Below are 15,240 nucleotides of genomic sequence, written 5' to 3'. Positions count from 1 at the left end.
CCCCCTAACAACGTTAGTTTCACAGTCTCTCTTTAACAAGCTTACACAAGAACACTACAGCAGGGTGTTTACAACTTCAGAAAAGCCTTCCCAAGATGGCCGACCGGCGACCACCATGGAACAGGGAGAAAACGCCCCTCCATCCCAGCCTTCCTCGCTTTTCAGATTGAAATTGATTTTTCATTTTCCACATGGCTTCCATTTTATTCAGGGGGGGGGGGGGGGGGGGGAGGAGCCTAACTGACACAATTTATAACCCTCTTCCTGCGGCTGAGCATGTGTCCCAAATTGCACCCTATTCACCTCAAAGGGCCCCCATAGACTCCGGTCTAAAGTAGTACACTATGAAGGGAATAGGGTGCCGTTTGGGACGCGGTGGGAGTCTGAGGCAGTATTCCCATTCAGCAGAGAGAGAGAGACAGAGAGAGGCGAAAGCTTGTCTGCATTACAGGACCCCACCTCCCTCTCTCCCTCCCTCCCCACCTCCCTCACTCTTTCCCCACCTCCCTCCCTCCCTCCCTCCTTCTCTCTCCATTCATTAATGCAGCAGACACTTCAGTAGTGAAAGGTCCACTAAACGCTACCATGTGACACAGTCAGGAGAACCAATGAGAGTGAAGCGAGAGGGAAGGAGGGAGGGAAGGAAGGAACGAAGGAGGGAGGGAGGGCGGTAGGGAGGGAGAAGGGAGGTGAAGGAGGAGGAAGTAGGAAGAAGTAGGAAGGAGCTACCGGAATTTGGACATTTATAAACCCTTAGTGATTAACAGGGGGGCCAAGCTAGAGAGGTGTTTGTCATTAACAGGGGGGCCAAGCTAGAGAGGTGTTTGTCATTAACAGGGGGGCTAAACTAGAGAGGTGTTTGTCATTAACAGGGGGGCCAAGCTAGAGAGGTGTTTGTCATTAACAGGGGGGCTAAACTAGAGAGGTGTTTGTCATTAACAGGGGGGCCAAGCTAGAGAGGTGTTTGTCATTAACAGGAGGGCTAAACTAGAGAGGTGTTTGTCATTAACAGGGGGGCCAAGCTAGAGAGGTGTTTGTCATTAACAGGGGGGCCAAGCTAGAGAGGTGTTTGTCATTAACAGGGGGGCTAAGCTAGAGAGGTGTTTGTCATTAACAGGGGGGCCAAGCTAGAGAGGTGTTTGTCATTAACAGGGGGGCTAAACTAGAGAGGTGTTTGTCATTAACAGGGGGGCTAAACTAGAGAGGTGTTTGTCATTAACAGGAGGGCTAAACTAGAGAGGTGTTTGTCATTAACAGGAGGGCTAAACTAGAGAGGTGTTTGTCATTAATAGGGGGGCTAAACTAGAGAGGTGTTTGTCATTAACAGGGGGGCTAAACTAGAGAGGTGTTTGTCATTAACAGGAGGGCTAAACTAGAGAGGTGTTTGTCATTAACAGGAGGGCTAAACTAGAGAGGTGTTTGTCATTAACAGGGGGGCTAAACTAGAGAGGTGTTTGTCATTAATAGGGGGCTAAACTAGAGAGGTGTTTGTCATTAACAGGGGGGCTAAACTAGAGAGGTGTTTGTCATTAACAGGAGGGCTAAACTAGAGAGGTGTTTGTTATTAACAGGGGGGCTAAGCTAGAGAGGTGTTTGTCATTAACAGGAAGGCTAAACTAGAGAGGTGTTTGTCATTAATAGGGGGCTAAACTAGAGAGGTGTTTGTCATTAACAGGAAGGCTAAACTAGAGAGGTGTTTGTCATTAATAGGGGGCTAAACTATAGAGGTGTTTGTCATTAACAGGGGGGCTAAACTAGAGAGGTGTTTGTCATTAACAGGAGGGCTAAACTAGAGAGGTGTTTGTCATTAACAGGAGGGCTAAACTAGAGAGGTGTTTGTCATTAATAGGGGGCTAAACTAGAGAGGTGTTTGTCATTAACAGGGGGGCTAAACTAGAGAGGTGTTTGTCATTAACAGGAGGGCTAAACTAGAGAGGTGTTTGTCATTAATAGGGGGCTAAACTAGAGAGGTGTTTGTCATTAACAGGAAGGCTAAACTAGAGAGGTGTTTGTCATTAACAGGGGGGCCAAGCTAGAGAGGTGTTTGTCATTAACAGGAGGGCTAAACTAGAGAGGTGTTTGTCATTAATAGGGGGCTAAACTAGAGAGGTGTTTGTCATTAACAGGAGGGCTAAACTAGAGAGGTGTTTGTCATTAATAGGGGGCTAAACTAGAGAGGTGTTTGTCATTAACAGGGGGGCCAAGCTAGAGAGGTGTTTGTCATTAACAGGAGGGCTAAACTAGAGAGGTGTTTGTCATTAATAGGGGGCTAAACTAGAGAGGTGTTTGTCATTAATAGGGGGCTAAACTAGAGAGGTGTTTGTCATTAACAGGAGGGCTAAACTAGAGAGGTGTTTGTCATTAACAGGAGGGCTAAACTAGAGAGGTGTTTGTCATTAACAGGAGGGCTAAACTAGAGAGGTGTTTGTCATTAACAGGGGGGCCAAGCTAGAGAGGTGTTTGTTATTAACAGGAGGGCTAAACTAGAGAGGTGTTTGTCATTAACAGGAGGGCTAAACTAGAGAGGTGTTTGTCATTAACAGGGGGGCCAAGCTAGAGAGGTGTTTGTCATTAACAGGGGGGCTAAACTAGAGAGGTGTTTGTCATTAACAGGGGGGCTAAACTAGAGAGGTGTTTGTCATTAACAGGGGGGCTAAACTAGAGAGGTGTTTGTCATTAACAGGAGGGCTAAACTAGAGAGGTGTTTGTCATTAACAGGGGGGCTAAACTAGAGAGGTGTTTGTCATTAACAGGAGGGCTAAACTAGAGAGGTGTTTGTCATTAACAGGGGGGCCAAGCTAGAGAGGTGTTTGTTATTAACAGGAGGGCTAAACTAGAGAGGTGTTTGTCATTAACAGGAGGGCTAAACTAGAGAGGTGTTTGTCATTAACAAGGGGGCCAAGCTAGAGAGGTGTTTGTCATTAACAGGGGGGCTAAACTAGAGAGGTGTTTGTCATTAACAGGGGGGCTAAACTAGAGAGGTGTTTGTCATTAACAGGGGGGCTAAACTAGAGAGGTGTTTGTCATTAACAGGGGGGCTAAACTAGAGAGGTGTTTGTCATTAACAGGGGGGCTAAACTAGAGAGGTGTTTGTCATTAACAAGGGGGCTAAACTAGAGAGGTGTTTGTCATTAACAGGGGGGCTAAACTAGAGAGGTGTTTGTCATTAACAGGAAGGCTAAACTAGAGAGGTGTTTGTCATTAATAGGGGGCTAAACTAGAGAGGTGTTTGTCATTAACAGGGGGGCCAAGCTAGAGAGGTGTTTGTTATTAACAGGAGGGCTAAACTAGAGAGGTGTTTGTCATTAACAGGGGGGCCAAGCTAGAGAGGTGTTTGTTATTAACAGGAGGGCTAAACTAGAGAGGTGTTTGTCATTAACAGGAGGGCTAAACTAGAGAGGTGTTTGTCATTAACAAGGGGGCCAAGCTAGAGAGGTGTTTGTCATTAACAGGGGGGCTAAACTAGAGAGGTGTTTGTCATTAACAGGGGGGCTAAACTAGAGAGGTGTTTGTCATTAACAGGGGGGCTAAACTAGAGAGGTGTTTGTCATTAACAGGGGGGCTAAACTAGAGAGGTGTTTGTCATTAACAGGGGGGCTAAACTAGAGAGGTGTTTGTCATTAACAAGGGGGCTAAACTAGAGAGGTGTTTGTCATTAACAGGGGGGCTAAACTAGAGAGGTGTTTGTCATTAACAGGAAGGCTAAACTAGAGAGGTGTTTGTCATTAATAGGGGGCTAAACTAGAGAGGTGTTTGTCATTAACAGGGGGGCCAAGCTAGAGAGGTGTTTGTTATTAACAGGAGGGCTAAACTAGAGAGGTGTTTGTCATTAACAGGAGGGCTAAACTAGAGAGGTGTTTGTCATTAACAGGGGGGCCAAGCTAGAGAGGTGTTTGTCATTAACAGGGGGGCTAAACTAGAGAGGTGTTTGTGAGACAAAGAAAAATCCCCAAGGGGTCAGGGACTAGGCCTTTTTGTTGTTGTTTTACAAAACATTTCTGTAGAGTCAGAATGGTTTGAGCTACAAGCTAGTAAACACAGAGACTCTCAGGGATAGGCACACGCTCTCCGATGATCACAATCCCCTGTAGAGTCGTTAAAAAAGGTACGGTGTTCTTCGACATAGAAGACGATAGGAGATCTCAGGTCATAGTGTCTATAATACTGTAGTGAGCTCATTATAGTTGCTGTTACAAACTCCACACAGGGGTCATTGACTAGCTGGATATTCATTCCACACTGAGCAGACAATTCATGTACTTACAGCACTCATATCAATGCAATTGTTTTAATCAGGTTTTATTCTTCGGTAGACCTTAGAAATACAGTGGGGAGAACAAGTATTTGATATACACTGTCGATTTTGCAGGTTTTCCTACTTACAAAGCATGTCGAGGTCTGTAATTTTTTTTATCATAGGTACACTTCAACTGTGAGAGACGGAATCTAAAACAAAAAATCCAGAAAATCCCATTGTATGATTTTTAAGTAATTAATTAGCATTTTATTGCATGACCTAAGTATTTGATCACCTACCAACCAGTAAGAATTCCGGCTCTCACAGACCTGTTAGTTTTTCTTTAAGAAGCCCTCCTGTTCTCCACTCATTACCTGTATTAACTGCAACTGTTTGAACTCGTTACCTGTATAAAAGACACCTGTCCACACACTCAATCAAACAGACTCCAACCTCTCCACAATGGTCAAGACCAGAGAGCTGTGTAAGGACATCAGGGCTAAAATTGTAGACCTGCACAAGGCTGGGATGGGCTACAGGACAATAGGCAAGCAGCTTGGTGAGAAGGCAACAACTGTTGGCGCAATTATTAGAAAATGGAAGAAGTTCAAGATGACGGTCAATCACCCTCGGTCTGGGGCACCATGTAAGATCTCACCTCGTGGGGCATCAATGATCATGAGGATGGTGAGGGATCAGCCCAGCACTACACGGCAGGACCTGGTCAATGACCTGAAGAGAGCTGGGACCACAGTCTCAAAGAAAACCATTAGTAACACACTACGCCGTCATGGAATAAAATCCTGCAGCGCACGCAAGGTCCCCCTGCTCAAGCCAGCGCATGTCCAGGCCCGTCTGAAGTTTGCCAATGACCATCTGGATGATCCAGAGGAGAAATGGGAGAAGGTTATGTGGTCTGATGAGACAAAAATAGAGCTTTTTGGTCTAAACTCCACTCGCCGTGTTTGGAGGAAGAAGAAGGATGAGTACAACCCCAAGAACACCACCCCAACCGTGAAGCATGGAGGTGGAAACATCATTCTTTGGGGATACTTTTCTGCAAAGGGGACAGGACGACTGCACCATATTGAGGGGAGGATGGACGTATATATATTGCCACTTGTCAGTTAAAAGTCATGAATGTAACTATTGTTTTGTGTTGTAGTTGTAGCCCTGGTTGGCCTGAACAGAACAGGGTAAAAACACACTGTGAGGCTGAATATAAGGACTGGACGCTCAGATGAATGAAAGTCAGATAAATTAAAAGGCGATTATTTTTTGTTGTTGTTGTTGCTTGGGGTCTCAGGACAGACCGGGTTAAAGTTCCTGTCCTGCCGCAGGTTCATTGTACTGCTTGGTTCTCCCCCCCCCCCCCCCCCCCCCCCCCCCCCCCACTGCAAAGCTCTGTGCCCCCCCCCTGCAAAGCTCTGTGCCCCCCCCCTGCAAAGCTCTGTGCCCCCCCCCTGCAAAGCTCTGTGCCCCCCCCCTGCAAAGCTCTGTGCCCCCCCCCTGCAAAGCTCTGTGCCCCCCCCCTGCAAAGCTCTGTGCCCCCCCCCTGCAAAGCTCTGTGCCCCCCCCCCTGCAAAGCTCTGTGCCCCCCCCCTGCAAAGCTCTGTGCCCCCCCCTGCAAAGCTCTGTGCCCCCCCCCTGCAAAGCTCTGTGCCCCCCCCCTGCAAAGCTCTGTGCCCCCCCCTGCAAAGCTCTGTGCCCCCCCCTGCAAAGCTCTGTGCCCCCCCCCTGCAAAGCTCTGTGCCCCCCCCCCTGCAAAGCTCTGTGCCCCCCCCCTGCAAAGCTCTGTGCCCCCCCCCCTGCAAAGCTCTGTGCCCCCCCCCTGCAAAGCTCTGTGCCCCCCCCCCTGCAAAGCTCTGTGCCCCCCCCCCTGCAAAGCTCTGTGCCCCCCCCCTTCAAAGCTCTGTGCCCCCCCCCTCCAAAGCTCTGTGCCCCCCCCCTTCAAAGCTCTGTGCCCCCCCCCTTCAAAGCTCTGTGCCCCCCCCCTTCAAAGCTCTGTGCCCCCCCCCCTGCAAAGCTCTGTGCCCCCCCCCTTCAAAGCTCTGTGCCCCCCCCCTGCAAAGCTCTGTGCCCCCCCCCTGCAAAGCTCTGTGCCCCCCCCCCTTCAAAGCTCTGTGCCCCCCCCTCCAAAGCTCTGTGCCCCCCCCCTCCAAAGCTCTGTGCCCCCCCCCCCCTCCAAAGCTCTGTGCCCCCCCCCTTCAAAGCTCTGTGCCCCCCCCCTTCCCAGCCCTTTTTTCTTCTTTCTTTGAAGTAGATGAGGAGTTTTCTGGAAGACAGGGGAGAACTGGTAACCAGCCCTGTCTCTGTACATCATTAGGGACTCTGTGGAGAGAGAGGAGACAGGTTGGAGCTTCCGGGTCAGGCCCGTGCTCCCTCCTAACCCCTTCCTCCTCTACTCTCCCTCCCTCCTAACCCCTTCCTCTCTCCTCCTAGCTCCCTCCCCCCCTCTCCCTCATCAGCTCCTTTCCTCCCTCCCTCCTTCTCCCTCATCAGGTCCTTTCCTCCCTCCCTCCCTCTCCCTCATCAGCTCCTTCCTCCCTCCCTCCTTCTCCCTCATCAGCTCCTTTCCTCCCTCCCTCCCCCACCCTCTGGAATGAAAGGGGTTGGATGGTTTGCACAGGGTGCTGGCAGTGTAGGGCTCTGAAGTAAAACAGCCAAACAACGAGAGAAAGAGAGAGCAAGAGAGAGAGAGAGAGAGAAAGAGAGAGAGAGAGTGAGAGCGAGAGAGAGAGAGAGAAAGAGAGAGCAAGAGAGAGAGAGAGAGAGAGAGAGAGAGAGAGAGAGAGAGAAAGCAAGAGAGAGAGAGAGAGAGAGAGAGAGAGAGTGAGAGCGAGAGAGAAAGCAAGAGAGAGAGAGTGAGAGCGAGAGAGAAAGCAAGAGAGAGAGAGTGAGAGCGAGAGAAAGCAAGAGAGAGAGAGTGAGAGCGAGAGAGAGCAAAAGAGAGAGAGAGAGAGCGAGAGAGAGAGAGAGAGAGAGAGAGAGAGAGAGGGGGGGGAGTGAGAGAGAGAGAGAGAGAGAGCGAGCGTTCTCAGTGACATGTGTACGTATGTGTTCCAGCAGCTACTTGGCTCCATCACGGCTCCATCACAGCACTGGCAGAGCAGCTCAAAACCACCTCTCTCTCTCTCTCTCTCTCTCTCTGTCTCTCTCGCTCTCTCTTTCTCTCCCTCTCTCTCTCTTTTGCTCTCTCTCGCTCTCACTCTCTCTCTTTTGCTTTCTCTCGCTCTCACTCTCTGTCTCTTGCTTTCTCTCTCGCTCTCACTCTCTCTCTCTCTTGCTTTCTCTCTCTCTCTCTCTCTCTCCCTCTCTTGCTCTCTCTCACACACACACACACACACACACACACACACACACACACACACACACACACACACACACACACACACACACACACACACACACACACACACACACACACACACACACACACACACACACACACACACACACACACACCCCTGTACCCTGTTCCCACAAAGCAGCAAATCAGGGTCCAGTTATGCATTCACACCAGCGAACAGGGGAGGGAGGGAGGGAGGGGGGAGGGAGGGAGGGAGGGGGGAGGGAGGGCGAGGGGTGGGAGGGGTGGGGACTCTGTCTGTAGTGTACATCACAGGTTGTTTTTGATTCTTTAATCACTAATAAACTACTTGTCATTTGTTCACTGGTCTAAGAGTTCCTCCCAGTTGAGCTGTACAATACCTCATTATGTGTTGGGAGTTAACTGTCCGTAACGGTCTTTAAAACTGTACGGTGTGAAGGTGAACTACGCTCTCACAGTGTCGCTCTCACAGTGTCGCTCTCACAGTGTCTCCTGACCCCTCCTGTCTAAGCCTCCAGTATTTATGCCGTAGTAGTTTGTGTGTCGGGGGGCTAGGGTCAGTTTGTTATATCTGGAGTACTTCTCCTGTCCTATTCGGTGTCCTATGTGAATTTAAGTGTGCTCTCTCTAATTCTCTCTTTCTTTCTCTCTCTCGGAGGAGGACCTGAGCCCTAGGACCATGCCTCAGGACTACCTGACATGATGACGCCTTGCTGTCCCCAGTCCACCTGGCCGTGCTGCTGCTCCAGTTTCAACTGTTCTGCCTTATTATTATTCGACCATGCTGGTCATTTATGAACATTTGAACATCTTGACCATGTTCTGTTATAATCTCCACCCGGCACAGCCAGAAGAGGACTGGCCACCCCACATAGCCTGGTTCCTCTCTAGGTTTCTTCCTAGGTTTTGGCCTTTCTAGGGAGTTTTTCCTAGCCACCGTGCTTCTACACCTGCATTGCTTGCTGTTTGGGGTTTTAGGCTGGGTTTCTGTACAGCACTTTTGAGATATCAGCTGATGGGCTATATAAATACATTTTATTTGATTTTGATTTGATTTTCTTTTTTGGGGGGGGGGGGTCAAATTTAAAGCAGAAACACGTTTAGGAGCTTGTGTGAAAATGAGAGAAGTCTGATGTTGGATTTAGTACTCCCATCAGGCTCTGTGTCTCAAAAGCCTGCGTTGCTCAGGGCCTTAGTGCAGGAGTGTGTGTGATGCTGCACTTCACAACCCCACTAGTGTCTACACAGCCTCACTAAAAACAACAGGTGCTTTCATTCAGTCACTTCCAACCAACTAACTACATATCCAACTGTTACTTCATTCAAACTACATATCTAACTGTCACTTCATTCAAACTACATATATAACTGTCTCCTCATTCAAACTACATATCTAACTGTCTCCTCATTCAAACTACATATCTAACTGTCTCCTCATTCAAACTACATATCTAACTCTCTCCTCATTCAAACTACATATCTAACTGTCACTTCATTCAAACTACACATATAACTGTCTCCTCATTCAAACTACATATCTAACTGTCTCCTCATTCAAACTACATATCTAACTGTCTCCTCATTCAAACTACATATCTAACTGTCACTTCATTCAAACTACACATATAACTGTCTCCTCATTCAAACTACATATCTAACTGTCACTTCATTCAAACTACACATATAACTGTCTCCTCATTTAAACTACATATCTAACTGTCTCCTCATTCAAACTACATATCTAACTGTCTCCTCATTCAAACTACATATCTAACTGTCACTTCATTCAAACTACATATCTAACTGTCTCCTCATTCAAACTACATATCTAACTGTCTCCTCATTCAAACTACATATCTACCTGTCACATCATTCAAACTACATATCTAACTGTCTCCTCATTCAAACTACATATCTAACTGTCTCCTCATTCAAACTACATATCTATCTGTCACATCATTCAAACTACATATATAACTGCCACTTCATTCAAACTACATATCTATCTGTCTCCTCATTCAAACTACATATCTAACTGTCACTTCATTCAAACTACATATCTAACTGTCTCCTCATTCAAACTACATATCTATCTGTCTCCTCATTCAAACTACATATCTACCTGTCTCCTCATTCAAACTACATATCTAACTGTCTCCTCATTCAAACTACATATCTAACTGTCTCCTCATTCAAACTACATATCCAACTGTCTCATCATTCAAACTACATATCCAACTGTCTCCTCATTCAAACTACATATCCAACTGTCTCATCATTCAAACTACATATATAACTGTCACATCATTCAAACTACATATATAACTGCCACTTCATTCAAACTACATATCTAACTGTCACTTCATTCAAACTACATATCTAACTGTCACTTCATTCAAACTACATATCTGACTGCCACTTCATTCAAACTACATATCTAACTGTCACTTCATTCAAACTACATATATAACTGTCACATCATTCAAACTACATATCTAACTGTCTCCTCATTCAAACTACATATCTAACTGTCTCCTCATTCAAACTACATATCTAACTGTCACTTCATTCAAACTACACATATAACTGTCTCCTCATTCAAACTACATATCTAACTGTCTCCTCATTCAAACTACATATCTAACTGTCACTTCATTCAAACTACACATATAACTGTCTCCTCATTCAAACTACATATCTAACTGTCTCCTCATTCAAACTACATATATAACTGTCTCCTCATTCAAACTACATATCTAACTCTCTCCTCATTCAAACTACATATCTAACTGTCACTTCATTCAAACTACACATATAACTGTCTCCTCATTCAAACTACATATCTAACTGTCTCCTCATTCAAACTACATATCTAACTGTCTCCTCATTCAAACTACATATCTAACTGTCACTTCATTCAAACTACACATATAACTGTCTCCTCATTCAAACTACATATCTAACTGTCACTTCATTCAAACTACACATATAACTGTCTCCTCATTTAAACTACATATCTAACTGTCTCCTCATTCAAACTACATATCTAACTGTCTCCTTATTCAAACTACATATCTAACTGTCACTTCATTCAAACTACATATCTAACTGTCTCCTCATTCAAACTACATATCTAACTGTCTCCTCATTCAAACTACATATCTACCTGTCACATCATTCAAACTACATATCTAACTGTCTCCTCATTCAAACTACATATCTAACTGTCTCCTCATTCAAACTACATATCTATCTGTCACATCATTCAAACTACATATATAACTGCCACTTCATTCAAACTACATATCTATCTGTCTCCTCATTCAAACTACATATCTAACTGTCACTTCATTCAAACTACATATCTAACTGTCACTTCATTCAAACTACATATCTAACTGTCTCCTCATTCAAACTACATATCTAACTGTCTCCTCATTCAAACTACATATCTACCTGTCACATCATTCAAACTACATATCTAACTGTCTCCTCATTCAAACTACATATCTAACTGTCTCCTCATTCAAACTACATATCTATCTGTCACATCATTCAAACTACATATATAACTGCCACTTCATTCAAACTACATATCTATCTGTCTCCTCATTCAAACTACATATCTAACTGTCACTTCATTCAAACTACATATCTAACTGTCTCCTCATTCAAACTACATATCTAACTGTCTCCTCATTCAAACTACATATCTATCTGTCACATCATTCAAACTACATATATAACTGCCACTTCATTCAAACTACATATCTATCTGTCTCCTCATTCAAACTACATATCTAACTGTCACTTCATTCAAACTACATATCTAACTGTCTCCTCATTCAAACTACATATCTATCTGTCTCCTCATTCAAACTACATATCTACCTGTCTCCTCATTCAAACTACATATCTAACTGTCTCCTCATTCAAACTACATATCTAACTGTCTCCTCATTCAAACTACATATCCAACTGTCTCATCATTCAAACTACATATCCAACTGTCTCCTCATTCAAACTACATATCCAACTGTCTCATCATTCAAACTACATATATAACTGTCACATCATTCAAACTACATATATAACTGCCACTTCATTCAAACTACATATCTAACTGTCACTTCATTCAAACTACATATCTAACTGTCACTTCATTCAAACTACATATCTGACTGCCACTTCATTCAAACTACATATCTAACTGTCACTTCATTCAAACTACATATATAACTGTCACATCATTCAAACTACATATCTAACTGTCTCCTCATTCAAACTACATATCTAACTGTCTCCTCATTCAAACTACATATCTAACTGTCACTTCATTCAAACTACACATATAACTGTCTCCTCATTCAAACTACATATCTAACTGTCTCCTCATTCAAACTACATATCTAACTGTCACTTCATTCAAACTACACATATAACTGTCTCCTCATTCAAACTACATATCTAACTGTCTCCTCATTCAAACTACATATATAACTGTCACATCATTCAAACTACATATCCAACTGTCTCCTCATTCAAACTACATATCCAACTGTCTCCTCATTCAAACTATGAATCACTTCATTTGGTGGAGAAAAGGAAAATGCAGTAACCAGGCAGACAGGTTCATCTTGGGAGTTCCCTTGGGGGGGGGACTCTCTTCATAACAAAACACACCCCTGGGGGGGGGGGGGGGGGACTCTCTTCATAACACAACACACCCCTGGGGGGGGGGGGGGGGGGGGGAGACGACGACTCTCTTCATAACACAACACACCCCTGGGGGGGGGGGTCTCTCATCATAACACAACAAACCCCTGGGGGGGGGACTCTCTTCATAACACAACACACCCCTGGGGGGGACGACGGGGGGGACGACTCTCTTCATAACACAACACAACCCTGGGGGGGGGGACGACGACGACGACGACGACGTCTCTCTTCATAACACAACACACCCCTGGGAGGGGGACGATGACTCTCTTCATAACACAACACACCCCTGGGAGGGGGACGATGACTCTCTTCATAACACAACACACCCCTGGGAGGGGGGGGGGGGGGTTTCTCTTCATAACACAACACACCCCTGGATAAACATTTATCTACCGTTTCTAAAGCCACTCAGACCCAAGTCCGTCGGACTGTCATTGCGGTTTGTTTTGACTAACAAAAGCCGAAGCACATGATCGTTTGTGATGGCTCTAACATCTCCTCACACACTCAGGGTCTTAGCTAGTCTCCAGGCCATCTCCACCACACACACACACACACACACACACAAGCAAATACCTACAGTACAGTACAGTAACCCCTGACTCACCCCAAATACCTACAGTACAGTAACCCCTGACTCACCCCAAATACCTACAGTAGAGTAACCCCTGACTCACCCCAAACACCTACAGTACAGTAACCCCTGACTCACCCCAAATACAGTAACCTGTACACAGTACTGTACTACAACAAGCCAACAAAACACCAAGGTTCACCTTTCCATCCATCCCGACTAGTCTCCTAGTCCCTGCCGCTGAAAAACATCCCCAAAGCAGGATGCTGCCACCACCACCATGCTTCACCACAGGGGATGGTGCCACCACCATGCTTCACCACAGGGGATGCTGCCACCACCATGCTTCACCACAGGGGATGGTGCCACCACAATGCTTCACCACAGGGGATGGTGCCACCACCATGCTTCACCACAGGGGATGCTGCCACCACCATGCTTCACCACAGGGGATGGTGCCACCACCATGCTTCACCACAGGGGATGGTGCCACCACCATGCTTCACCACAGGGGATGGTGTCACCACCATGCTTCACCACAGGGGATGGTGTCACCACCATGCTTCACCACAGGGGATGCTGCCACCACCATGCTTCACCACAGGGGATGGTGCCACCACCATGCTTCACCACAGGGGATGCTGCCACCACCATGCTTCACCACAGGGGATGCTGCCACCACCATGCTTCACCACAGGGATGCTGCCACCATCATGCTTCACCACAGGGGATGCTGCCACCACCATGCTTCACCACAGGGGATGCTGACACCACCATGCTTCACCACAGGGGATGGTGCCACCACCATGCTTCACCACAGGGGATGGTGTCAAGTTTCTTTCAGATGTGACGCTTGGCATTCAGGCCAAAGAGTTCAATCTTGGGTTCATCAGACCAGAGAATCTTGCTTCTCATAGTCTGAGAGTCTTTAAGTGAATTTTGGTCAACTCCAAGCGTGCTGTCATGGGCCTTTTACTGAGGAGTGACTTCCGTCTGGCCACTCTACCATAAAGGTCTGATTGGTGGAGTGCTGCATAGAATGTTGTCCTTCTGGAAGGTTCTCCCATCTCCTCAGAGGAACTCTGGAACTCTGTCAGAATGACCACCGGGTTCTTGGTTCATTCTCACCCCGATTGCTCAGTTTGGTCGGGGGCGGCCAGCTCTAGGAAGAGTCTTGGTGTTTCCAAACTTCTTTAATTTCAGAATGATGGAGGCCACTGTGTTCTTGGGGACCTTCAATGCTGCAGACATTATTTTGGTACCCTTCCCCAGATCTGTGCCTCGACACGATCCTGTCTCGGAGCTCTACGGACAATTCCTTCAACCTCATGGCTTGGTTTTTGCTCTGACATGCACTGTCAACTGTGGGACCTTATATATACAGGTGTGTGCCTTTCCAAATCATGTCCAATCAATAGAATTTACCACAGGTGGACTTCAATCAAGTTGTAGAAACATCTGAAGGATGATCAATGGAAACAGGATGCACCTGAGCTCAATTTCCAGTCTCGTAGCAAAGGGTCTGAAAACTTCTGTAAATAAGGTATTTCTATTTATTATTTTTTATATACATTTGCTGTCTAAAAACTTGTTTTCACTTCGTCATTATGGGGCATTGTGATGTCATTATGGGGTATTGTGATGTCAATATGGGGCATTGTGATATCATTATGGGGCATTGTGATATCATTATGGGGCATTGTGATATCATTATGGGGCATTGTGATATCATTATGGGGTATTGTGTGTAGATTGATGAGGAAAAACATGAATTTATTCCATTTTAGAATACGGCTGTAATGTAACAAAATGTGGAAAAAGTCAACGGGTCTGAATACTTTTCCAAATGCACGGTACGTGTGCTTATGTGTAGGTTTAGTTGCCTAGACTGAGAGGTCCTTGTGTACAGTAGGGATGCATCCCAAATAGCACCCGATTCAGACAGACAGACGTGTGACAGACAGCCAGCCAGCCAGACAGACAGACTGTCGCGGCAGGGTAGAACTAGTAACCGGAAGGTTGCACGTTCAAACCCCCGAGCTGACAAGGTACAAATCTGTCGTTCTGCCCCTGAACAGGCAGTTAACCCACTGTTCCTAGGCTGTTATTGAAAATAAGAATTTGACTTGCCTAGTTAAATAAATAAATAAAGACTGACAGGGTTGTGGAAATGGAAATGTCGGTTTGGAGGGTGGTGGGGAGTGTTAGGATACAACCCACTGGGCATAGATGTCAACTCAACGTCTATTCCGCGTTTGTTCAACGTCATTTCATTGAAATGAGGTGGAAACAACGTTGATTCAACCAGGCGCGTGTCCAGTGAGAGTCCTTCATGTCACATACCTGAGTTGGCTTTTGGACCACCTGCTTTGGCTG

The 15,240-nt window shown here is 46.0% G+C and overlaps 1 protein-coding gene across 1 annotated transcript in view; it reads right to left on the bottom strand.

Moving 5' to 3' along the window:
- LOC139392983 (high mobility group AT-hook 2) overlaps positions 1-15,240 on the bottom strand; it is an 88,220-nt gene that overhangs the window by 436 nt on the left and 72,544 nt on the right. The window contains exon 4 of the mRNA XM_071141290.1: positions 15,208-15,237. Coding sequence (XP_070997391.1) covers positions 15,208-15,237 — 30 coding nt within the window. The remainder of the gene's footprint in view (positions 1-15,207; positions 15,238-15,240) is intronic.

Source organism: Oncorhynchus clarkii, chromosome 33, assembly GCF_045791955.1.
Source record: "Oncorhynchus clarkii lewisi isolate Uvic-CL-2024 chromosome 33, UVic_Ocla_1.0, whole genome shotgun sequence".
Lineage (NCBI taxonomy): Eukaryota > Metazoa > Chordata > Actinopteri > Salmoniformes > Salmonidae > Oncorhynchus > Oncorhynchus clarkii.
This window is presented reverse-complemented; position numbering and strand designations above follow the sequence as displayed.